Source organism: Garra rufa, chromosome 13, assembly GCF_049309525.1.
Source record: "Garra rufa chromosome 13, GarRuf1.0, whole genome shotgun sequence".
NCBI classification, from domain to species: domain Eukaryota; kingdom Metazoa; phylum Chordata; class Actinopteri; order Cypriniformes; family Cyprinidae; genus Garra; species Garra rufa.
The window spans coordinates 29,918,233-29,945,655 of NC_133373.1; the positions used below are offsets into that span (position 1 = coordinate 29,918,233).

Below are 27,423 nucleotides of genomic sequence, written 5' to 3' on the forward strand. Positions count from 1 at the left end.
AATAATTTTGGTTTGACTGTTCAACTGTTTAAAACGTCAGAATCAGTAAGATTTTTTTTTGTTTGTTTTTCAAAAAAATCTCTCATGCTCACCAAAACTGTAATATTGTTACATATTAAAATAGTGTAATTTGTTACTGTGATGAAGCTAAATTTTTAGAAGCCATTACTCCAGTCTTGAGCGTCACGTCCTTCAGAAATCATTCTAATATGCTGATTTGATGCTTAAGAAACATTTTCTATTATCATTAAGACATTTGCTCTACTTAATATTTTTTGATACATTAAGGATTTTTAGATTTTCATTTCTGATCAATTTAATCCATCTGTACTGAATAAACAGATTTAATTCTTTCAAAAAAATCCTACTGAAACCTAACTTATGAACATGAAAAACACTGATATCAAAACTTTTTGAGAGAAGATTTTTATTATTTTCCAGTGGTGTCTACTGGATACAAACACAAAACAGACAGGGCCAACAAAATCTGTAACAGCACTGAGGACAAAAATTGGGATATAAGATGACTCAGAACCATTGCCATAATCTGAAATGTGTAAATTTTAAACTTCACTGAATTAAAGAACAATTAAACCACAATAAAAAACACAAAAAACACATCATTTTAGAGGGATTGAGAAAAAAAAAAAAATCCTAAACCCTTTTTTCCCCCCCAAATCTTACCCTAGAATCTGATAAATATCCCAAGTCCCTAACTCCGGTTACAAAAATGCGATTTAAAATGCAAAATATTTTCACTCTATGCTTTGACGCACTGACTGAATAGACATGCATTCAACAAAATCTGAACTAAGCGGCATCACCACTCGGTTCGTCTATGTTTGTCCTGTGATGTGGCGTAGTTCTGATAGAGTTGGGGACTAGCATCAAAAACAATTCAGCCATTTACACTCCTTATTTTCCTGCCTGCTGGGCTTGACGCCTCAGCAGCACATAGATCTTTTCTTTGATCCAGTCTTTGTTGTAAGGCTGGTAGGTTTGTGTGTCTGCCCTGTACCTGTTTAAATGAAAGAAAATTGAAACATTGTTCAACGCATTTGTACACTTAAACGTAACTGATAAGTTAATGGTGTTGGTTTACTTACACGAGACAGCTGAGGTCAGCAAGATCATCAACAAAGTCGAATAACTGGCTTATGTCATATGTGATGGAAGGGCTGTTGGGATTCATCCTCTTCAGATGCTCTTCATACATCTTACACACTCCTTTTAATGGAGAGAACAAAAAGAGTTCAATATCATGGATTTAAATAGCTCATAACATTATTTTCTGAATGTTTTACCTTCCATGCATTCGTTGACAGACTCATAGTCTGCATATGTTCTGCCTTCCGGTCTCTTGGTGGGCTGCACCAGCAAAATTGTGTGAGACTGAACATTGGGAAGAAAAAACAAGCGTAAATAAACACTACATACATTTTAGAGTGCGAAAAGACTGAATTAAGAACACTGTACATAAAAATACACCAATTATGTGGAGCCCCCTACTGCCAGTGACAGAGCTTTGACGCCGAACATTGAGATGAATAGAACATCTATATTTTAGGATAGATGACATCTTAATCTGACATTCAATCCAACAGTCCATATTTGACATATGAACTAAACAAACTTAAAGAGAACTCGAATGTTCAAACGGAATCTCTGACATAAGACGCTGAAAACAGCAGCTGTTGGACTCCAACCCTCCCCCAAAACAAAACAGTCTTGATGCTTCTTACAAATACAGATACTACGATTAGTGAACCTAAATATAAGCTTGTTCAAGTCACACTTTATATTAGGTTCTTAACTTCTAAAAGGAGTTGTAAAAAATATATATTCCAACGGACTTCGCAACTCGTACATTTCGTGAACATTCCACGGTATCTCGCTACACTGCTGCTAGCTGCGCGGGTTCACTCACTTGAATAATTCTTGAACGTGTGAATGCAGCCGACGGAACACGAGTTTATGACAAGGCAAACGTCTGAAATATACACCAGAATATAAAACACAGCAGTGAGATGCTTACCATATCTGGTCCTGGTATCTAAAAGTCGCGATGAAGGATGTGCTAACCGTTGACGGCTAATCACGGAGAGCAGCTACAGAAAGAACATAAATGTGCAACGAATATCCGCTTCCGGTAGTGGTGATGACACGTTGGATTTTCAGAATTGAAGTCTTGTGACAAAATTGCACAAAGTGTGTTTAGTTTTAAAGTGTATTTATTTATTTTTTATTTAGACTGAAAATGTTACGGAACTGGTAACACTGTGAGGGTTTGGAAACTCTCAGCAAATAATAATCGTTAAATTCATATATTTTGTTCCCTTAAGCTATACTTTGCGTTTTTTTTTTTTTAATAAATATCAAATGGATTTAAAGTTGAAGTCAAAAGTTAACACCTTGCAGAATCTGTAAAATGTTAATTATTTTACCAAAATCATACAAAATGCATGTTATTTTATATTTAGTACTGACCTGAATAAGATATTTACATATAGTATAGTTACATAAAAGACGTTTACATAACTCATATTTCACAAGAGAAAATAATAGTTCAATTTATAAAAAATTACCCCATTCAAAAGTTTATATACACATGATTATTATTAGCCTACTGTGTTTTTACCTGAATGATCCACAGCTATGTTTTTTGTTGTTGTTGTTGTTGTTGTTGTTGTTTGTTTGTTTAGTGATAGTTGTTCATGAGTTTTTTGTTTGTCCTGAACTGTTAAACTGCCCGCTGTTCTTCAGAAAAATCCTTCGGGTCCCACAAATTCTTTGGTTTTTCAGCATTTTTGTGTATTTGAACCCTTTCCAACAATGTATGATTTTGAGAATCATCTTTTCACGCTGAGGACAACTGAGGGACTCATATGCAACTATTACAGAAGGTTCAAACGCTCGCTGATGCCTGAAGAAAAACTTTTTACATTTGAAAATTAGGGTAAATTTAACTTATTTTGTCCTCTGGGGAACATGTAAGTATCTTCTATAGCTTCTGAAGGACAGTACTACATGAAAAAAAGGTATTTATCCAAAATAAGAAAAATGTCCACATCTTCATTCTGTTCAAAAGTTACACCCCCGACTCTTGTTGCAGAGCCGGGGGTGAAAACTTTTTGAATTTGAAGATCAGGGTAAATTTACCTTATTTTGTTTACCTTATTACAGAAGGTTCAAACACAGAGGGAAAATGTTTTAAATTTGAAAATTGGGGTAAATTTAACTTATTTTGTCTTCTGGGGAACATGTAAGTATCTTCTGTAGCTTCTGAAGGGCAGTACTAAATGAAAAAAAAAATTATATTTAGGCAAAATAAGAAAAATGTATACATCTTCATTCTGTTCAAAAGTTAAACCCCTGGCTTTTAGTGCATTGTGTTTCCTTCTGAAGCATCAGTGAGCATTTGAATCTTCTGTAAGTTGCATTTGAGTCCCTCAGTTGTCCTCAGATTGAAAAGACGGATCTCAAAATCATACAGTCATTGTTGGAAAGGGTTCAAATACACAACAATGCTAAAAGAAAATGAAGAATTTGATGGACCTGAAGGACTTTTCTGAAGAACAGTGGGTATTTTAACTGTCCAGGACAAACAAGGGGCTTTTGAACAACTATCATCTTTAGGCTAACTCTGGCGCATTTATAGTAATGCTTATTGTGCTCTGTTCCTGTTAAATAAACTAATTAAAAAATCTGCTTGCAAGACATTTTGTATAAGAGATTTATTCAGATAAATTTTCAGGTGAAATCATCAATAATCAGTGTTCTTGGTTTGTGTTAACACTTTAATGGCATAGCAAGACCACACAATTGAAGTACAAAGTGTACAGATACAGAAAAACAGAATGAAGAAAAAGAAAAGCTTAATTTTTAGCTTAATTCAGCAACAGCGATTTTATTTTCATGAAAATTGATCAATCTTCTCAATCTTGAGACTGGAATGTATGAAAATTGTATTTGCTGTTTTGAAGCTATCATGTTTGACAAATACTATAAAGTGAACCTGTTTCTCTGAACATATAATAAAAAGCTTGAGGGGGGCAATTAATATTCTTTTCCTTATTAAAAAGTTTTAGAAATAAAAAAATGAATGCCTATGCCAGCGCAAATGACTGCGTATACCTTTAATAAATTCTTTTGTCTACAAGTATGTGAGCTGGATTTGTTTGTTGTTGGATTTTAGTGACCATTTATGCACGTGATCTCAGTCTATAACCTCTGCCCCCATTGATCCCTCTTCTGTATGTTGGTTCTCTTGGGGTAAGGCCTCTGCCAGAAGCCTTACACGTCCGCTCACATTCCTCCTTGGAGACAAAATTATTGCCATTCCCTTCGCAACCACCAAACCAGAATTGTGAGCAAGAGGCAGAGGAAGAATCAAAGTAGAAACGAGACGTCCATTCAAAACAGGACCCAACATCTCGTGCCAAAGAACACACACTAGCAGAGGGCTGACGGACTGGACTATAATCCTGAAAATAAAAGAGATAATGTGTAAACATCGTGCACAGATCACAGAGGAATATTGAGAGTAAAAATCAATGAGTTTTACTCTAGAGGGGAAATCAGGACATCCTGCTCTTCCATAACCACTAGCAGCTGTTACTCCATCAAGGCAGCAGCCATATCTATCAACAAACAGATACACACAGCATTAAGGATATGAATGGTCAGTTCATAGTCTGTGACGTTTTGTTATACTGAATGGATCATACATACTGGACATTATCAAAACAGACTGTACATTTTTATATACAATGCCTTGCAAATATTCATACCCCTTCATTTTTTCACATTTTGTTATGTTGCAGTCTTATGTTAAACTGCTTGAAATTACTTTTTTTCCCCACATCTATTTAAACTCCATACACCATAATGACAAAGCACAAAACATGTTTGTTACAACTTTGCAAATTTATTAGAACTAAAAAATCCAAATGTTTCCATTGCATAAGTATTCATACCCTTCTGGGACAGATGCATTCATATCGCTTGTAGATGTTACTAAACTTTAATTAGAGTTAGCCTGTGGCAACATCATTTGAATGAGTATGATTTGGAAAGGCACACACCTCTCAACAAAAGGTCTCACAGCTGAAAATGTATATCAGAGCAAAAACCAAGCCCTGAGGTCAAAGTAATTGCCTGTAGAGCTTAGAGACAGGATTGCGTCAAGGCACAGATCTGGGGAAGAGTTCAGAAAAACATTCTGCTGCATTGAAGGTTCACAGAAGCATGTAGCCTCGATTATCCATGATGGAAGTTTGGAACAACTAGGACTCCTCCTAGAAACTGAGCAACTGATGGGGGAGGCCTTGGTTAGACTTGTGAAAAGCTGATGGTCACTCTAGTTAAGCTCCATGATCAAATATGCAGATGGGAGAAACTTATAAATGAACAAACATCACTGCAACACTCCTCCAATCTGGTCTTTATGGCCGTGTGGCCAAACTCAGTCCTTTCCCCGGCTGACAAAGCTTGGGAGGTGAAGATGTGAGGAGAAGAACGGCAGATAATTGCCAAACGCAGATGTGCAAAATTTGTTGCATCATACCCAAAAAGACTTGAGGCTGTAAGGGTGCTTATTTAACGTACTGAGTTAAGGGCATGAGTACTTATGCAATGTACTAATTTCAGTGTTTTATTTTTAATAAATTTGCGAAATTGTCACAAATATGTTTTGTCCCTTGTCAATGTGGTATATAGAGTGTAGATTTATGTGGGAAAGAAGTACTTTAAAGCAGTTTAACATAAGACTGCAACATAACAAAACTTGAAAAAAGGCACTGTATATTTCATATTATTATTAATATTTTATTTAATTGTTATTGATTGATTGATTCATTCATTCATTGATTGTCTATTTAGCTATCAAAGTATATCAGTGCACAGATCATTTGCCTGTATGTATGTACCTGGACCTATGACAGTCATCGTGAGCACAGCCTTCCCCACGAGGTCCAGAGGCAGCAGTGTGGCCATCCGGACAGCAGCCATAATATGACTGAGCACAATGCGGCCCAGTCACTGTAGGGTATGGATCATGTGGTCTTTGAACTGTTAACAGAGTAAATAGAGAGCAAAAATCAACATATATGCATTCATATAATGTCAGAAATACATAAACAAATTTAAAACTGCTTTTTAACCTGAGGCTGCATCATGGGTATGAGGCACAAATCCACGCAAGGAGCTTTCATAACCATTGGGGTCCTGCACGCTGGGCACCGCTAAAGCAAAGCAACACAAATACAGAATGATTGGATTTCGTTGCCACTGGAAGTTTTTTACACCACATACTGCCAAAAATGATAGTTTCCACAAACATTTCAAATAGCACAACTGTATTTGTGCTACATTGATAATAATAAGAATTGTGTCTTGAGCATCAAATCAGCACATTAGAATGATTCCTGAAGGATCATGAAGTGACCTGAAGACTGGAGTAATGGCTTTTAAAATATATTAAAATAGAAAATTATTATTAAATTGCTTAGGCACCTATTGCTTCCGTTGCCGTTTTTATTATTCTGCTTCTGTTATTATGGCAGCCCATAGAACCGCTTACAGGGAAGTTATGAAATTTGGCACACAGATAAAGGTCAGTCTCAACACTAAACACAGCAAATTTGGAGTCTTTAGCTCAAACTCTCTTGCGCCACCACTTGTCCAAAATTTCACTCAGGTTTATGCTAATAACTTTCGAACCATAAGGTCTAGAGGGGAATTTTGAGTCAAATGGACACCAAAATTTCAAATCCGTAAGGTCAAGTTTTTTCTTGCTATTTATAATAGTTTAAGAAACTTACTTTTTCAAACTCCTCCTAGACGGTATGTCTAATATTCACCAAAATTAGTTCAGATCATTTTTAGGGGGCAGCCGTGGCCTAATGGTTAGAGAATCTGACTTGTAACCCAAAGGTTGCAGATTCAAGTCTCACGTCTGGCAGGAATTGTAGGTGGGGGGAGTGAATGTACAGCACTCTCTCCACCCTCAATACCATGACTGAGGTGAGTCCCTTGAGCAAGGCACCGATCCCCCAACTGCTACCCGGGCGCCTGCCCACTGCTCCGGGTGTGTGTTCACGGTGTGTGTGTGTTCACGGTGTGTGTGTGTGTGTGTGTGTGTGTGTGTGTTCACGGTGTGTGTGTGTGTGTGTGTGTGTGTGTGTGTGTGTATTCACTACTGTGTGTGCGCACTTGGATGGGTAAAATGCAGAGCACAAATTCCTAGTATGGGTCACCATACTTGGCCTCCTCCTTTAGAACATGCTGGCAAAAAGTTATGGAATTCACCAAATTCTCAGTCAAACCATTCTCGAATAATGGAGAATGAAATGTGAATGAAATTGACTAAAAGCGCAAACATAGATGAGGCTATATGTCCATAATGGTTTTGTGTTTTGAGACCATACTTGGTGTGTGTTACCTGAGGCTACCTGCACAATTTCAGCGCCGCGGCCCCTAATGATCAGGAGATATGAAAAATGGTTTTGCTTACAACTTCTGAATGGTTTGGCCCAAAATCACAAACTGGTCTCTTTAGAATCAGTGGAGCATGCCAAGTCGAACCATACCCAATTTTCCCCTGTCAGCCATTTTTGGTGTTGGCTATTTTGAATTTTGTCGTAAAATGTGATATTTTACGCTTAGAGTTACAATACTTGGTATGTGTTTATGACACCATGCTCTGAGATTACTCAAAAAGTTTGGGCAGCACCACCTTTGCAAAAATGCTAATAATATTTGAATTAATTGGCCTGTTGTAATGAAAGTGATCTCATTATATTCCCTGGGTCATGCTAAGAACATAGATGCCTATTTTGCCATAGTCAGCGGAACTTCCTTTCCGCCACTTTGATTTATGCTTAAAACATACTTTTTTGAACTCCTCCTAGACAGTTGGTCCAATTTCTTACCACATTTGACACACACAGTCAACGATCATGAATAAACTCACTTTGTGCACCAGGGCAGGGCTGTGTGTTGCAGCTCTCCACAGCATGAGGTCTGGAGAAAGCAGCACATCTATCATCTGGGTATTGATTGTGATCCAAATCCATGCAAGTCACTCTGCGCTCACGAGTACCAGTTCCACAGCTACGAGAACACTGATGGAGATAGGGAGAGAGGTATATTATTAAAACTGATCAGCTTTTACCTTTACACCCATCCTCTGACACCCCTTTCTTCTCTCACCAGGCTGAAGTCATTGGCATAGTATCTAAAAACTTGGCGGCAAGCTGGTCTCTGACAGGATCTGGTGTCATGTGGACGTGTGAGACCCCTGCAATGGTGCTCAGGGATGCGCTCTCCTCTGCCCCCGACGCAGAACACCTCTCGTGTCTGCTGTCCCTCACCACACGTCGCTGAACACTGAAAGAAACAACAGAAAAGAACAATAATCAAAGTTTGAACAGAGGAACACATCGTCAAGTGCCTGCGTCGACATTAATGAAATAACTACATACATCACCAAAGGGACCAACACTGTACTCGGCACAGGCGTGATCATTGCAGGCCATCTGGGAAGCTGGCTTCCTGAGGCCTTGAGCAATGCAGTGAGATTCATCCACCCTTGCTGATGTTCTCTCATTAATACAGTACACACTACGGGTCTGCACTCCCCCACCACAGTGAAGTGAGCACTCTGAAAAAGTGCTGTATGTGTACCTACAAAGTGAAACAGACAGTGTTATATATAAGGTGCTAACTACTTAATTATTTGCACATTAAACAATAAATCAAAAGCTGTCTAATCACAACTGCAGGTGTGATTAACACCAAGTTCTGTCATGAAAGTCTAGATGCCGCTGACTGATGGGTCGTTAACGCAAACTGATGATATTCACAGTGTTAAAGTACTTGGCACAAGCTGATTGGTTCAGGTTGCATACGCACCCAATAAGTTTGCTGCTTAGCATTCACTAGAGCAGTTCGCAGCACAATTTCAGAGTTCCTCTGAAACCCCCACCTCCCCAGCTCCACCTGTATAGAACTGCTACGAGTTATTGTATACAGTTGAGGTCAAAAGTTTACATCCCCCTTTTAGAATCTGCTAAATGTTTATTATTTTACCAAAATAATACAAAATGCATGTTATTGTTTATTTAGTATCGACCTGAATAGGATATTTCACATAAAAGATGTTTACATATAGTCAAGAGAAAATAATAGTTAAATTTATAAAAATTACCCCACTCAAAAGTTTACATCACCTTGATTCTTAATACTGTGTTGTTACCTGAATGATCGACAGCTGTGTTTTTTGTTTAGTGATAGTTGTTTATGAGTCTCTTGCTTGTCCTGATCAGTTAAACCGCCTGCTGTTCTTCAGAAAAATCCTTGAGGCCCCACAAATTCTTTGATTTTCCAGCATTTTTGTGTATTTAAATCCTTTCCAACAATGACTGAATAATTTTGAGATCTATCTTTTTTTTACACTGAGGGACCCATAATGCACCGTGTTTCCTTCTGAAGCATCAGTGAGTGTTTGAACCTTCTGTAATAGCATATGAGTCCCTCAGTTGTCCTCAGTGTTAAAAGATGGATCTCTAAATCATACAGTCATTGTTGGAAAGTGTTAAAATACACAAAAATACTGGAAAACCAAAGCAAATAACTATAAAAAGCAGAAGCAGAACAACACACAGGAGCATTGTTTCGTTCCTAAATTAATCCGTTTGGTGGAACTAATCAACTCCATGTATGATTCAATGACTCACTCATAATGACTGGTGTAGAATTTACAGAAACACATACTAGCACACTCTTACTTTTTCTGGCCATATAACAATATGGTAACATTAGTATGTTAGTATGCAGTTCCCAATTCAGCATTGTTTTCGTTCTTGAATAAATAAGTATTTTAGAACAAATGGGTTGAATGAATGATTCACTTAAGACTCACTTACACTTGTTTTGTTCCTGACTGAATCAAAAATAAGGTCTCTGCCGAACAAAATTGGATGTTTCTCATTCTGTGGGCATTTTCAAACTGGTGGGTGTTACTAAATCATGCAATAAAAATAAAGCCTCACTCCTAAACACAACCATCACTATGACATGGGCAAATCAGGTAAGGGGGTCAAAAACGCCCCTCCATTTTGGCCTTGCTCACCAACATGGTAATTCCCAAACTGTCCTCCAGAGACCTATACTTGACTGAATCAACGTTTTAAAGGGATGGTTCACCAAAAAAAACAAAATATATATGTCATTAATTATTTACTCTCATGTCGTTATAAACCGTAAGACCTTTGTTCATCTTCGGAACACAAACTAAGATATTTTTGATGAAATCTGAGAGCTTTCTGACCCTGCATAGACAGCAATACAATTGACACGTTCAAGGCCCACACAAGTCGTAAGGACATTGTTAACATAGTCCAACAAAGGTCTTACGGTTTTGGAAGGACATGAGGGTGAGTAATTAATTACAGAATTTTCATTTTTTAGATGAACTATCTATAAAACAATCTGTTGATATTCATAAAGACAGTCACTTATCACCCCCTGCTGAAAGTGACTAAAAACATTGTATAAGGAAAGAAGTATATATCCATGAATGCAAGCATACACATATCACACATGCATTAAAATCATACTTGTAGGTGTCCAGATGGGCAGCAGCTCCAAGGCCATTTCTAGAGGTGACATGAAGAGAGTGATCCTCAAAACCCACAATTTCCCCATGGCTCACCGCCTTTAAGCAAAGATAAGGGTGTTAGAATAGAATGAACTGTCTGTGTGTGTGTGTGTGTGTGTGTGTGTGTGTGTGTGTGTGTGTGTGTGTGTGTGTGTGTGTGTGTGTGTATGTGTGTACCTGGTATTCATCACATTGTGGGGACCAAATGTCCCCACAAGGATAGTAATACCAGTAGATTTTGACCTTGTGGGGACATTTCTTAGGTCCCCATGAGGAAACAGGCTTATAAATCATGCACAATGAGTTTTTTTGAGGAAGTAAAAGTATGCACAATCTCCTGTGAGGGCTAGGTTTAGGTGTAGGGTAGGTGTAGGGTGATAGAAAATACGGTTTGTACAGTATGAAAACCATTACGCCTATGGAATGTCCCCATAATACATGTAAACCCAACATGTGTGTGTGTGTGTGTGTGTGTGTGTGGTTTTATGCTGTATTCAGTGTACACATACTCTGCAGACTCCCTCCACACAGATGTCTCTGCGGCCCACATAGCACGGTGTGCCATCCACCACAGTGGGTCTGTGACGGTAATAGAAGTTCTCTCCTCTGGGCACACACACCAGCTCACATGGGTTTGAAGCTGGGCCAAAACAAAACATGTCATGTGACTATATAAACAGCCTCATATAAGTACACCAGTGCACTAAATCTGCCTGAGGAAGGTTTTTGACTGTAACAATATATGAAAGCATCCAGATGCCTTAACCATAAATTACATATAATTATTATGGAAGCCTGTTTTTGCCACTGAATAAAAAATAAAAAAAGGTAATTGTGACTTTTTATCTTGTAATTGTGAGATATAAACTCTGAATTCTGAGACATTTAAATTAGAATTGTGTGATATAAACTCACAATTCTGACTTTTTTTCTCAGAATTGCATGATATAAACTACCAATTGTGAGTTATGAAGTCACAATTGCAAGACAAACTCGCAATTTTGAGAAAAAAGTCAGAATTGTCAGTTATCTCGCAAAACTTTTTTTCTTACAATTGTGGTTTTATATCACGCAATTTTGAGAAGAAATCAGAATTGTTACTTTATGTCTTGCAATTCTGACATCTATTCAGTTGCAAGTTTATATCTCAAAATTCAGAAAAAAAGTCAAAATTGCAAGTTTGTATCATGCAATTCTGAGAAAAAAAGTCAGAATTGTGAGATAAAAAGTAGCAATTACTTTTTTTTAAATTCAGTGGCGGAAATGGGCTTCTATAAATTATATGTGAAACAATTTGTGCGCAAAAGTCTTTAACTGATTGTCATTTAACAAATTAAACAAATTACTCCAGTTTAAGCCACTTTTTAATAAAAAAAAAAATGTCCAAACAACCACAAAAAGAGATACATTAATAAAAGGCATTTGAGAATTAACAACAACTTGAGTTTCAGAACTGACTTTTTTCTTCTTTTATGTGTAAACAAGGGAAAAAAGGCAATGGGATGAGAAAAACAACTCTTAATATATTAAGTAAACTCATCTTGTTGTCAAGTGTTTACATTTTTAGTGAAAAACAAGAAAAAATATGCATTTATTATTATTATTTTTACTATGATTTTTATAGATTTAATGTCCACCTACCTTAAAAAGAATATCTGTTGCAGCTTAAATATAGAAATAAAACTTACAAAACATCTTTAGTTCCTTATTTAAACACTACATAACAAATAAAATGAAATGTTTTTTAGTCAGTGCTTTGTGTCATTTTCTACCTCCATAGTACGGCTGCCATATGTAACGTTTTCCCTGGAACTCCATTGGGTCAAACTGAGAACACTGTTCTTCACGGAAATCTTTAGATCCAACAGAACATTCCTTTATAGAGGACAAAAGTTATAATGTTGTTAAAAAACTTATATTAAAACATAGTGTTTGTGTATTTTGTGGTAGGTATAAAATTGTTTACCTGTGTGTTACAGAGTTTGTAGGACTTGGATGGTCCCACGCAATTGTGCCCACCATCCGTCCTCAATTTTAAAAGATAGAAGATGAGTTATGAAAGCTATAAAGAAAAGGGTTATACATGTACTAATTAAACACACACATGTTCATTCACCTCATAGTGTTGCAGACCCTGGTTCTCACTGCTACTCCAGAGCCACATGTGCGGCTGCAGGCTCCGTACGGGCCATATTCACCCCAGTAATCATTAGACGGCTGCCTCACCTAAAACCAAACATAATATCTATCATGGTGGGGATGAATTTCAATCTGACATAGACAAAAACATTTTCCATTAATCACCTAAAAATCAGTGGTGGATTATCTAAAAAAATTGGAACACAGTCATTACTGCAATAAGTTTAATATTAATGCTTGAGCATGTGTTACTCACACAGAGAACTGCAGAGATCCAGCACAGGATCCCGAGAAGAGAGTGGAGCATCATCTTCAAGATACATAACATATATTATTTTAAGGCATTTAAAAATTGTCAAACTTTTATGAAGAATGGTCCCTTACCTTCTCAGCGTGTAGCTTCGAAAATCCAAAGTTCACCCACTCACAGCGAGAGAGATGTGACACTGATGTCCATTCACTCAGGACTGAATATCTCTCCCTTTGTGCACACGCACTCATCTTAGCAATTCACACAACTCATATCAGGTTACAATTAACCCCTCTTGGGAGAATATCATGCATGAATCTTATATTAAAAAAGCAAACAAATCAGCGACTATTGCACAAATCTGATTTAGTTTAAGATCTCCATCACACTATTCATTATTTTTGGTGAAAATGAAAAAGCGCAGATTGAGTTCTACACAATATTTATTTATTTAGACATTTTGGCGTAACTTAAATATTCATTTAATCATTTTGCAGACTTCTAGAAGAAAGGTCAAAGGTCAAGTTTATAAAGCGTTTTTTTAACAATGCATATTTCAAATCCGTTTTACATACAGATATGGACTTTTGACCTGTTTATTAGAGGAATATTGCATCCAAAAATGAAAATGAGTTTTGTTTCTATAAACACAGAGCTTTTGCTTCACAAGACATAATCTAAATGACTCTTGTGGATTATTGTGATGCTTTTTCTGACAGCACCCATTCACTGCAGAGCATCCATTGGTGAGCAAGTGAACTAATGCTGAAAATCCTCCAAATTGGTTCAAAATAAGAAACAAACTCATCTACATTTCATATGGCCTGAGAGCGAATGTTCATTTCTGGCTGAACTAAAACACCCTAAAATGTTATTTCAAAACAGAAAGAGAACATTATTATGAAAGCATAAGTGTGTGATGTGACAGATCTCACAGCAAGATTTTTTTTTTCAGTGTTCTAACCACGGATGTTCCTCTTAGTGCCACTAAACATATAGCCTTAAATCATACTGGTGAAGTGCTTTGTGACACTCAATCCTCTAAGCTGCTATTTTAGTCCCTGTCACTTTTCAGCAACCAAAATGACAGACGGTGGCTGTCATTGTGAAGGAGAATGCAGAGTCACTGTGCAAACTTTACCTACAGGATCAGCTTCACTTCCAACCTAACAACTAAGATCCAGACACCACATATGCTACTTATGGAGACAATGAATTTGGATCAACAGGTTTTATTGTTAACATAAGTGTTGATTAACCTGAAAGTGTAAAACTGTGACTTTAGTCACTGCTGTCCTCAGTTTAATCAGAGCTGTCTGTTGAGCTTGTCAGCTTGCCTTTCTTTGGCATCCAAAGCATATTTGGTATCTTGGAGGTCCTCGATGGTCTCCCAGGCCTCCTGCAGCTCCTTGTCAAGGGCGTTGTATTTGTCAGTCAGTATTCTGTTCTCCAGGCGGAGCTCCGTGATGTGGCGACTCAGCTCCAGGTTGTAATGGCCACAGTGCCCACGTAGCTGCTCCACCTCCCTCAGCAGGACCTCCATACTCCTCATCAGAGACTCCAACTTCTCCCGCTGTTGGGACATACTGTTTTGTGCTTCAGATCTGTATAATATTCGTAAAAGAAAAGAGGAAAATAGATACAGACACACAGACAAATAGAATGTAATCCTCTCTTGCGTCTCTCTGTCTAACAGTGCCCGTTTTAAACAAATCCAGTTTGTTTAATCCCCTCCTTGTGTCACCTCTTTTTCCTTCTCCCTATCTCTCTTTTTATTTTTTCTATCCACCTTAACCTTCACCGAGGAAGTAAGCCTATGGGCGAGACTTCCAGTTACTGCTTTAGGGAAATAATGAGAAGAATAACAACGTGCAGTACTGTAAAACTGTTTGCTCTACAAATCAGTGTGTTCATAATTAAGATAATACATTAACATAGTATGGTAAGACACACCAATTTGTAACATCAAAAAGCAAAACAAGTTGTTTTGTACAGCTAAAAATAGCTGGACGAGACGGGAAGCTAGACCCATAAAATTTATAAATGACTATGTCCACTCTTATGGGAAAAATAAGTGGATATAGACATCTAAAGCAGTGGTCTTTGTCTGATTTTGGAATTTTGAGATACAGATTTTACATCGGACATCAAGCGGTAACCCAATACCTGTACTGTTTAATTGTCTTTGTTCATTAAATCTTTAAAAAAAATTGTGAGTGTAACTTAAAATAAATCTGAAATTAAATAAAATATAAATATTAGATAAGAACTTAAAACACTAATGATTAAAAATATAATTAAATGAAAAAGAAACAAAAATGATGAGCACAACAATTAGGTAAACTTAAAACTAGTAATGTAAAAATAAAACATAAATATTTATAAATACTATAACATTATACAGAAAACAGAAATAATAAAATAATAAAATAGCACTGTTTAACAGTATCAGAAAAAATCTCCATAAAAATCTAACTGAAATGTATTAATATTAAAATAAATCTGAAATAAAATAAAATAAAATATTAGATGAGAACTTTAAATACTAAAATTATTAAAATTAATTAGATAAATAAATTAAAAGGAAATAGAATAAAAAAAGACAAAAGCACAAAAATTAGATAAACTTAAATTAAAATGAAAATTAAACTAATAATGTAAAAATAAAATAATATAACAATATATAACAATATATAAAAATAATAAAATAATGCTGTTTAGCAGCAATGTCAGCAAAAATCTTCTTAAAAATCAAAAAGTAGTTTTTTGTGTATAAATTAAAATGAATCTGAAATAAAATCAAATAACATAATAGATAAGAAATTAAAATACTAAAATTATTAAAAATATAAATAAATTTAAAAAGAAATAGAATAAAAAACATAAAAATGACATAAAAAACATAAAATGGAACTTAAACTAGTAATGTAAAAATAAAACATAAATATTAAAAAATACTATATAGAAAATAATAAAATAACACTATTCAGCAGCAAATCATACAAAATGTCAGCAAAAAACTCCTTAAAAAGTATTTTTTGTGCATGTAAATTAAAATAAATCTGAAATAAAATAATATATTAGATAAGAACTTAAAATACTAAAATCATTAAAAATATAAAGGAAGGAAAAAGAAACATAAAAATAAAATAAAAAACATAAAAATGACAAAAGCACAATCATTAGGTAGATCAATTAAAATGAAAATAAACTAATAAAGTAAAAATAAAACATAAATATTAGAAAAATACTATAACAATATATAGAAAATAAAAAATAGCACTGTTCAACAGCAAATCATACAAAATGACAGCATAAATCTTAAAAATCAAACTGAAATAATGTATTAATATTACAACAAACCACACAGACCAAATAATAAGCAAAATTCAGGCTGAAAAGAAAAATGAAAGAATTAAATACATAAACAACAGAAGAAATGTACACAACAGCAAAATATTGTATTAATACATCAGCCATACAGACTGACAGATGCATTTATGCCAATATATTCAATACAGTATTTCAAAACTACAATATTTGTTTGTGTAATATTTCTAGCCATAATAATATAATATAATAATAAAAGCAAAAAATAAAGAAAATATGGAAAGCTTTTTCTCCTCCTCTAAAATGATTAATAGCTGCATTGTATAATTTTATTCAGTATTGCTTCATCTCCACTGCTTGTGACAGACCTGCAACCCACTTTTGGGTTGTGAAAACCACTAATCTAATAGACATTCTGTTTTTTTTTAGTTGGTAATCCCCTTTGTTAAAGTGAAACACATAAATGCATGTTACACCTAAAGACAGGAGACCTTTGGTTGATTGTACAGTATCCTCTGCTTATAATGCAGTCAAGCAGTCAACCAAAGGTAAAAGCGTGCTAAACGTTAAGCCACTATAATCACTAAGGTGATTACCATGCAAACACAAGTACTTTAGCCCCAGACTGTGGTACTCTTAGTTTAGAGGCTAGTACAAAAACGTCCCTGACAAATATGGTAAAACAGATTTCTGTTGTAATATGTGCAAAATGCTAATTTGGAGAGCAAGAGAATTGAGTGTGTGGCATCAGTCACATCAGGTTACAGTCTGATGCATGGTCTTATAATCTGATTGCATAGTTGGGTGCACAAATCAAGCTAGACACAAGCTAAAAGTTATCAGGAATCCGAGATTGCGAACAAAAGAGAGATACAGAGAGAAAGCCATAAAGACAGCTTTCCTAAATTATCGCCACATTCAGCTTGTTACAAAAACATCACTTCTGCTAAAAAACAGCTACTGTTGCTAAGAGGTTGCTGACATGTAGTACTTTTATGTGAGTTATGGCCCTGCAATTCTTACTGTTTGTTCTCGTTTTTCCCATATGACAAAAATATATATTTTTTTGTTTGGTATAAAATAAATATAGACTTATTTTTCTATGCAAAATATTTTTTTAAACACAATATATATATTGAAGTCTCTTCTGCTCACCAAACCTGCATTTATTTGATCCAAAGTACAGCAAAGTACAATTTTGAAATATTTTTTTTACTATTTAAAATAACTGTTTTCTATTTAAATATATTTTAAAATGTAATTTATTATTGTGATCAAACCTTCATTTTTAGCAGTCAACTTTGATTTAGGTTACTCCAGTCACATGATCCTTCAGAAATCATTCAAATATTCTGATTTGCTGCTAATTTTTTTGAATTATGTTAGCTGAGTATATATATATTTTAGGTTTCTTTAATGAATAGAAAGTTCATAAGAACAGTATTTATCTGAAATAGAATTTTTTTGTAACATTATAAATGTCTTTATCATCACTTTTTATCAATTTAAAGCATCCTTGCTAAATCAAAGTATTAATTTCTATAATTTCTTTCCAATAAATAAATAAATATAGATACTGAATCCAAGCTTTTGAATAGTATAGTGTATAACGTTACAAAAGCTTTTTTATTTCAGATAAATGCTGATCTTTGGATCTTTCTATTCATCAAAGAATCCTGAAAAATGTACTCAGCTGTTTTAAATAGTGATAATAATACATTTCTTGAACAGCAAATCAGCATATTAGAATGATTTTTGAAGCATCATTTGACACTGAAGACTGCAGTAATGATGCTGAAAATTTAGCTTTGATCACAGGAATAAATTACATTTTAAAATCTATTCAAATAGAAAAATGGTATTTTAAATAGTAAAAATATTTTTAAATGTTACTGTTTTTTGTACTTCTGCTGAATCAAATAAATACAGGCTTAGTGAGCAAAAGAGACTTCTTTAAAAAAACATTACAACTCACTGTTCAAAAACTTTTGACTGGTGGTGAACATGATGAATGGAAAACTAGAATATATTTAAATTGTATATGTATTCAAAATGTTTATATTAAATATATATACATATACATTCATAAATCATTTTAATGGTCAATTCGAAACATTTGGCAGTCATTAATCTATGATATTCTTGATTACAGATCACTGTGGTTGCAATACCAGCACTCAACCACTTGCGCAGTATCATAGCAACGGGATTGTAAACAATACTCTCTCATTCCTCGCACTCTGTTATATTTCATGTATTAGTCCAGTGCTTATTAACGCAACTGAAAATGCACCAGTCCGAACCTTTAGCAGGAGAAGAGGCAGACGAATCTGGGCCATCTGTTGAGTCTAAAAACCAAGAGGAGAGAATTACAGCCCGTCGCCTCCGAATAGCGGCACGAAATGAGGCCAAAACACGGTAAACATTAATCTCGAGTTCATTAGCTCCGTTCCTTTTTTCATTAGTTAGCAATGAACGTGGTCAAATCTTAAAATAACCTTTTCTGGAGATTTCATAAATGCAATGAAATACTTAAATATTGTATTTTCTGCAGTCAAGCGAAGCTTGGCGAAGATTCCCAGAGAAAGGAGGATGTTCAAGAAGAAACACGGAAAAGTCAGAAGGAAGTGGAGAAAAGTAAAAAGGTCAGTCGTCTGTATGTAACGTTAAATATACTTTTCAAATGTAACGTCTTGCTTTTATTATATTATATTATATTATATTATATTATATTAATAAATGTGACACTGGACCACAAAACCAGTCATAGGGGCATTAAAAAATGTTTTATACATTGATTTTAACATCAGGAAAGCTGAATAAAATAAGCTTTTCATTGATGTATGGTTTGTTAAGATAGGACAATATTTGCCCGAGATACAACTATTTGAAAATTTGTGGTCCAGAGTCATAAATAGAAGCAAATATTGTCATTTTGAAATACTGTAGTATTGAATATTATGCACATATTGTGATGTAGATCAGGTTTTCAAGACACTTTCCTCTCCTCTTTTTGCAGCACATAGCAAAATTGCAAAGTGATGGCCTAGAGTTGGTGACCAACATTCAGGTAGCTGTAGATGCCAGAGAGTCTGACAGGAGAACAGAGCTAGAAGAAGCATGTCGACTGAGGTACATGCAGTGAAACCCTATGTCTTTGAAACTGTACTTCTGTAAAGTTTGTGTTCACAATAAAAAAAGTGTCATTTGATCCTATAAGGAGAGAAAAGCTGGAAAACGAGGCCAAGTCCAGCCAGGAAAAGTTTGAGGAGATCACTCACAAGTGGACAGATGCTAAAATCAAACAGACCCCACTGGATCTAAGAGATGCTCTGAACAGCCAGCAACAACTTTGTGAACAGATTTTAGCGGATAAGAATAAACTGATCAGTGAACTACAGCAGGTGAACTTTAGTCTGCAACAAATGCATGCAAAAACATATAGACTTTAAATCAAGAGTAATTAAGAGTGTTTTTGTATAGGAGATAAAGACAAGTGATGATCGCTATGTGAAGGATCTGAAAAGACAGGCTAAAGACATAGACCTGCTAATTGAGAGGATGGAAGAGCAGATCTCAAGTCTGAAAAAGTCATACCGAGAGGACCTGCAGCAGATTGAGGTGCTGCAATGCCCCCTGCAGGCTGGAGTCCACATACAAACCCTCATAATATGTTTGGTTTAATAGGAAATGAGCAATAACACTATATATAATGAATATATATTCACCTGTCATTTATTTTCTGTGAACATTAAAGAACTCGTTTGATGAGGAGAGGAGAACGTTGCTAACCAAACACAAAAAGAAATGGGAGCATCAGATGAAGGAGCGAAGTGAGAAAGAGGTACAGTATAAAAGTAACACACACATGGATTAAGATGAAAACACACATTGGATTGAATCCGATTTGAATTTGAATGTAAATGTGAACTTTCTCTGCAGCTGCAGAACATGATACAGGGTTTAAGTCTCCTGGAGGAGCATGAGGACTTGCTGCAGAAGCTGAGGGTTCAGAAAGGTGAAGAATACAACACAGACAAAATCAGAATGGATACAGAAGTACAGGTGAATCTGATATGGTATTAATTATGAGAATTACTCTGCAACTGTACAGAATGTTTGCTGGAAATTATACACTGGTGGACAAAATTTTTTGGACAGCAAGTCTGTATTTATTAGATCCAAATATTTGATATATATAGAAATATTTGAACTATTTAAAACAATTGCTTTTTATTTGAATCTATTTTCAAATGTAATTTATTCATGTGATCAAAGCTACATTTTCAGCACCATTACTCCAGTCTCCAGCCGTTAGATATCATTCTAATATGCTAATTTGCTGTTCAAGAAACATGTATTATTATTATTCTCAATATTTAACAGTTGAGTACATTTTCTTCAGGATTCTTTGATGAATAGGAAGATCCAAAGATCAGCATTTATCTGAAATAAAAAGCTTTTGTAACATTATACACTATACCATTCAAAATGTAATCAAAAGTAATAATAAAGACATTTATAATGTTACAAAAGATTTATCTTTCAGATAAATGCTGTTATTCTGAACTTTCTATTCAGCAAAGAAACAAAAAAAAAACTCAGCTGTTTTCAACATAATAATAATTGTTTTTGAGCATCAAATCAGAATATTAGAAAGATTTCTGAAGGATTATGTGACTGGTGTAATGGGGGAAAAAATCAGCTTTGAAATCACAGGAATAAATTACATTTTAAAATATATTTTAAATAGAAAAAAAAGATATTTTAAATAGTAAAACTATTTCAAATGACTGTTTTGCTGTACTTTGGATCAAATAAATGCAGGCTTGGTGAGCAGAAGAGACTTCTTTAAAAAATCTTTATTAAAAATCTTACCGTCCAAAAACTGTCGACTGGTAGTGTAAGCTAGAGTAAAGTTGCAGGTACAAATAAACATCTGCATCCATCTTTATTTGACTCTCTAACTCTAGCACTCTCTATTCTATTTCTAATCTTAAAAAAAAAACTCTATTCTTTTTATATCTTCTATCTTTTTTCTTTTTATTTATTATACAATAAACAAAAACTATTCTATTCTTTTCTAGTCTATCTGTTTTCTAAGCTAATCTGAGACTTGTCATAGCACTTAAATAGCATTGCTCTTTTGTTGATTTAGATTGCTTCCATTGTCCTCATTTGTAAGTCGCTTTGGACAAAAGCATCTGCTAAATGACTAAATGTAAATGTAATGCTTTTCTGTCTGTCTGTGTGTGCAGAATTTAAGAAAGAACTTACAACAGGTGAAATTCAACTGCCATCTGCAGGAAGAAAAACTTGACTACAAATATGAGTTGCTAAAGAAAAGAGAGGAAGAGAACGCCATCCTAAAATCTCAGTTGAAGAGAAAAATTATAAGGTATTCCAACTTTTACAAGTTAATCTAAGTATACTACTGGTAAAAGTCTGGAAGATTTAAAAATAATAATAATAATACTTGTATTCAATCAAAAGTACTGTTTTCAACACTGATAATTATATGAAATTTTCGTTAACAACCAAAACACTATATTAAAATAATTTCTGAAGGATCATGTGGCACTGAAGGCTGGAGTAATGGCTGCTGAAAATTCAGCTTTGCCATCATAGGAATAAATTATGTTTAAAAATACATTCATATAGAAAACAGCTATATAATATTTCACAATATTACAGTTTTTACTGTATTTTGCCAAATAAATGCAGGCCAAAATACTTTTGTATGGCAGTGTGTCCAATCTAACCTTAGGAAAGATATACTACCTCTTAGTATAGTAGAACCCAAGAACAATATGTGACCCTGGACCACAAAACCAGTCATAAGGTTACATTTGACAAAACTGAGATTTATACATCATATGAAAGCTCAATAAATAAGCTTTCCATTGATGTATGGTTTGTTAGGATAGGACAATATTTGGCCGAGATACATCTATTTGAAATCAGAAATCTGAGGATGCAAAAAAATAAAAAAGACTGAGAAAATCACCTTTAAAGTTGTCCAAATTAGGTTCTTAACAATGCATATTACAAATCAAAAATTACATTTTGATATGTTTACAGTAGGAATTTTACAAAAAATCTTCATGGAACATGAACTTTACTTAATTTCTTAATGATTTTTGGCATAAAAGAAAAATCAAAAATTTTGACCCATACAATGTATTTTTGGCTATTGCTACAAATATACCCCAGCGACTTAAGACTGGTTTTGTGGTCCAGGGTCACATATTTATATTGTACAATATTAATGCAGCAAGATTCACTTTCAATTATTCAGCTCATATAGTAAATGTCAGAGTTATCGTTTTTGGTTTGAAGGAAGTTTCTAGTAATCACCCTACTGAAGGAAAACTCCTACTCTTAAATTCAGAACTGACCTGATTTGTTTTTCAGAATGCAAGATGTTCTCAACAACCTAAAGTCTAAATGCACCAATCAGGAGAAGCAGTTAAAAGCAGAGGAACAATCACTAAAAAATGACCACGCACGCATTAAACAACAGCACAAAGACATGCAGAAGAAAGCGAGGTTAGTGCACGCACTTACCACATGATCTAGAAAGACATTCAGACAGTCCCAAGACATGCCTTGTTTTTGTTTGTCTGAATAGACACTTTGCAGCACTTGATACCAAGCGTTTTGAGAAGTTGTGGTTGATGAGTGAAGACGAGGCGAAGGCCCTGGCACACAGGACGCTGGAGGCCGACCGAATAATTCACGAGCAGCAGCTGGGTCTGGCTTGGGTGTCTCCTTCGCTCCCTTTCATGGAGCGCTCCGGCCCGATGGAACATAAGACACTCAGGACAGGCTCACAGGCAGCTGCAGATACCCTGCAAGAAGAAACAGGAGGTGATTTAGTGGAGGAATCTGAGGGTCTGAGTGACACTGGTAGCAGAGTGAACAGGAGAACGGTGAAGAGAATTCTGGAGCTGCTGTGTGACGAATTGGTGAGTGTGTTATTGTAGCCGAGTCATTAGTTAGGGATACTTTGACTGCTTGAAATCTTGAAAAAAATGTATTTTAAAAAACATGTCTTAATCCTAGAATATCAATATTATTTTGTAAAATTTTATGGATTAGGCTTCCGGTCTCATGAACACACTGGTTTGTACTGCAAACAGTTTTACCGTTTACTGCGCGTTGTTATTCTTCTTGTTAATTCCCTATAGCGGATAATGAACCTTACCCATATGAAGTCTCACCTGTAGGCGTACTTCCGCGTTGAAGAAAAAAGTGGAAAGGATTATTATGGCCCTAAAGGGATTTACTCATCCTCATGTTGTTCTAAACCTGTATGACTTTTATTTTTTTATGGGACGGACTCAAAAGAAGATAATGTTTAAACTATTTTGTCCATATCAGAGCTTTCCAGTGTTGTTTTGTTTTGGACCTATTTACTTTTATTATATGGACAAACAGTTTTTTCAAAAGTTCAGAGTAAACACGTTAAATTTTAACAATTAAAACACTAAGAATCTTTAAAACAGCAGAAGTTAAAAAATCTGTGTACAGAACAGTCTCTAAACAGAGAAATCCTTGCCGATTTAAAGAAGTAGATCACTTTCAGAACAAGAATTTACAGATAATGTACTCACCCCCCTGTCATCCAAGATGTTCATGTCTTTCTTTCTTCGGTCGTAAAGAAATTGTCTTTTTTGAGCAAAACATTTCAGGATTTCTCTCCATATAATGGACTTCTATGGTGCCCCTGAGTTTGAACTTCCAAAATGCAGCTTCAAAGGGCTCTAAATGATCCCAGCCGAGGAAGAAGGGTCTTATCTAGCGAAACGATCGGTTATTTTCTAAAAATATTTACAACTTATATAGGGGAGAGTGGGGGTGGTTGCAACACTTTTTGCATTTCCTTTAGTTTCTCAGAAACTGTTTGTATTAGAAAGCCGAAATTTTAATACGATAAAGCCACATCTGTCAGCTACTCACCCATATTGACCCTTTTTTTCTCTGCTGTGGTCGTTTAGAGCCCTTTGAAGCTGCATTTTGGAAGTTTAAACTCGGGGGCACCATAGAAGTCCATTATATGGAGAGAAATCCTCAAATGTTTTCCTCAAAAAACATAATTTCCTTACGACTGAAGAAAGAAAGACATGAACATCTTGGATGACAAGGGGGTGAATACATTATCTGTACATTTTTGTTCTGAAAGTGAACTACTCCTTTAACTTTCAACACTCTATTAGGAAAAATAATTAAAGAAACAGCATAAATACAGGGTTTCTGTGGATTTTATAAAGTCTTAATATATCATTTTACAAATGAAGACTCTAAAAAAGATCTTAAACCAGAGCAGAAAGTTGTACATTCATGCATTCATGCCATGGCATTAAATATTGCAAACATTGCTAAAAAAAAACCTAATATCTTCCACAGTAATTTTATTTTCCAAAATACCTACTTAAATCAAGATACATTCACTTGAGATACTAATGTAAATAGTCTTGAAAAACTGAACAAATGTTTTATGCCTAAAGCAAGAACAAATATCTGTCAATACATTTTATATGTAATTTTGCTTCACAAGTAAAATGTAAAATCTGGATTTAAGAAAGCCTAGGCATTTGCACTGGAAAATAAGAATAAATAAAGACAAAAATGCTAAGGAAGAACATTAAGAGCATTTTTTGTTTTAGTTTGAAGCAGAGTTGGAACTGACATTGGATAGTGGTTGGAAGTTGTATCTTTCAACTAACACACCCTTTAATTTATTCTTTAAATTTACTTTATTTAATTAATTTTACCATTATTCATTTTAATTTAAACCTGCAGAAACCCTGTCAATAGTAAAAGCAGTTGTTTTACTTTTCAAAATCCTTTTAGGAGACAGCAAAAATGTTGCCAAGTCCGCTGTTTTCCCGTGGAATTGGGCAATTTAACAGTTTAACAGACCCCAATAAGGTAATATTTAGCCCTGGGAATGCTAATTTTACTAGGGGAACCCCACAGAAAAATGTGTATTTTATCTCGTTAACGCAATTTTTACTGGGGGACCCCCCTTGAAACGCGATTGGGCTAGTTTTGGGCGGGTTTTGTTGTGAAAACCTGGCAACCCTGCCTAATCAAAACATCACTATTGTGTGTGAAACCATATCTGCTCTATTACCTCATTTTCATTTACAAACTCTAGCAATATCTTATTTTATCTCTTCTCTTTTCTTTATTTCAGGGTTTTCTTGTAGAGAGTAAACTGCTGAAGCTGGTGTCTCATCTGGAGAAAAATGAACAGTCCCTCATAAAGCTAGATTCCATTTTCTCTGTAAGTATAATTAAACCTGTGGCTCTCAACAAGGAAGACAACTAGGTTTCCCAAGTAAAACTTTAAGTGTCTTTAAATGAAGTTGTGTTGATAAGTAGAGATTAAAATGCTAAAGAAACAGAGGATGTACCAGAGGTGCATATCAGCTTAGAAAGAAGGGGTTCCGATTGTTGTCTTGTAAGCCTTGGAGTCAAAAAGGTTGAGAACCATTGAAAAACCAAAAAGACTGATATTGATTGCTTCTTTCTTTTATACACATAGGTAATAGGGATTGAGAGTGAGGAGGATATGTATAAAATGGTTGAGTTCTTAATGAATTACAAACAACATGGCCAACTACAGAGGGAACAGATGGAGGTAAAAGTGGATCCCATCACACCTCAACCTCTCACTATGCCACTCTGGAAACAAAACTAAATTGCATTTCTCTTTTTGTGTTTTTGTTAGGAAGAAGAGACAACCAACAACCAGCCGTCTGACTTCATCCATCATAATGACCTACTAGCAGCTCTGAAAGATTTTACTGCCCAATACTGCAGACCCCAGTCAGTGCGCTTGCATTTCAAACCTAGAACTTTCTGCTGTCATACATATTCCCTAAATCAACTATGTGTTATTATATCCAGTGATGTTCAGGCCTCACAGAAGAGCAGTGTTTTGGGGTTGGATATGAGAGATGACTCTAAAGATGCAGCGTACTGGGAAAGCATAGGTAACGTCATCCCAGAGTCCAAACTCAGGCTCTGGAGTGCTCTAGATACAGCTCTCAACAAGTACCAGTAAGTGTACATTTTTGTAGTCGATAATTATAGCATACTGCGCCCAAATTAAAACCTTTAGAAATAAATATATTTTAACAATGATATTTTATCCTCAGTACTGTATTGACTGAAAGAGCTGAGCTTCTGGTGGAAACACAGGATGTACAACAACAGAATACTGAGCTCAGACAGCTGCTGCGTCTTTATACATCCTCCAAGGTCTGTCTGTGTCTGTTACATGATATTAAACTTCAGTTTGGCTGTTATTCTCATGTCAACTTGATTTCTCCTGATAGGCCAGTGCTGAGCCGGAGATGCAGCCCGCCAGGATGAAGCGGTTGCCCATGTGATATACTTTTAAAAAAATATAATAATAAAGAAAAAAATCTGTATTTCCAATCTATACGGTGAAAAATATGCATATTAACACTGCATTTGAAATGTTCGAACTTAAGTTGAATTGTGGTGATTGAAATAAAATATTTACTAAAGAATCTGATTTTTTAAATATTAATTACTAAGCATGTAAGCAGTGCATGGTTTGCAGTTTTATCTAGTAACATTGCATTGCCGTTTTCACTTTTCAACACTAGATGGGGATGTTGCGACAAGCATAAGTTTAATAACTCTTAGTTGACTGTTCTGCACTTGTTTAGGCTATTTTATAATTCGTAATATAAAAATAGTTTTTATGTGTGTAGAAAAGAGATCATAAGATTATCACAATAAATTCCCCCAATCTTACCCTATGACTGAGGGAAACGCAAAGTCTCCCGACTTCAAAAGACGCAAGCGCAACGGTCAAATACATCCGTTTATCGCATTTTTACACAGAAGAGCTATGAAAAAGCAGTGGCATGAAGAGGAGACTTTGAAGGCTTTCTTTACAGACTGCAGTCCAAACATAAGTAAGTTTTAATACAGCTCACCTTTATATTTGAACGTGTCCAAACTAACGTAAATTGCAGTTTTCTTTAAACCATAGAAGAAT

At 35.1% G+C, this 27,423-nt stretch overlaps 3 protein-coding genes across 3 annotated transcripts; 1 reads left to right on the forward strand and 2 right to left on the reverse strand.

Annotated features, from left to right (window-relative positions):
- Window positions 1-410: 410 nt before the first annotated feature.
- erh (ERH mRNA splicing and mitosis factor) lies at window positions 411-2,153 on the reverse strand. Its single transcript, XM_073817006.1, has 4 exons — window positions 2,036-2,153; window positions 1,305-1,392; window positions 1,107-1,227; window positions 411-1,018 (listed from the first exon to the last, which is right to left on the reverse strand). The coding sequence occupies exons 1-4, from the start codon at window positions 2,036-2,038 to the stop codon at window positions 916-918; spliced, it is 315 nt and encodes a 104-aa protein (XP_073673107.1). The 5' UTR covers window positions 2,039-2,153; the 3' UTR covers window positions 411-915.
- A 1,566-nt stretch (window positions 2,154-3,719) lies between these two features.
- paplnb (papilin b, proteoglycan-like sulfated glycoprotein) lies at window positions 3,720-14,945 on the reverse strand. The gene is made up of 14 exons (XM_073816570.1): window positions 13,184-14,945; window positions 13,056-13,109; window positions 12,777-12,886; window positions 12,627-12,687; window positions 12,433-12,535; window positions 11,170-11,300; window positions 10,620-10,717; window positions 8,484-8,685; window positions 8,212-8,388; window positions 7,973-8,123; window positions 6,162-6,242; window positions 5,928-6,069; window positions 4,565-4,640; window positions 3,720-4,484 (listed from the first exon to the last, which is right to left on the reverse strand). The coding sequence occupies exons 1-14, from the start codon at window positions 13,298-13,300 to the stop codon at window positions 4,203-4,205; spliced, it is 1,785 nt and encodes a 594-aa protein (XP_073672671.1). The 5' UTR covers window positions 13,301-14,945; the 3' UTR covers window positions 3,720-4,202.
- Window positions 14,946-18,666: 3,721 nt separating this feature from the next.
- On the forward strand, window positions 18,667-26,782 carry drc1 (dynein regulatory complex subunit 1 homolog (Chlamydomonas)). The gene is made up of 16 exons (XM_073852758.1): window positions 18,667-18,797; window positions 18,934-19,024; window positions 19,399-19,511; window positions 19,600-19,783; window positions 19,863-20,000; window positions 20,137-20,223; window positions 20,322-20,444; window positions 21,638-21,777; window positions 22,794-22,928; window positions 23,011-23,347; window positions 25,582-25,671; window positions 25,933-26,028; window positions 26,119-26,216; window positions 26,298-26,450; window positions 26,549-26,651; window positions 26,729-26,782. The coding sequence occupies exons 1-16, from the start codon at window positions 18,667-18,669 to the stop codon at window positions 26,780-26,782; spliced, it is 2,073 nt and encodes a 690-aa protein (XP_073708859.1).
- Window positions 26,783-27,423: the final 641 nt, after the last annotated feature.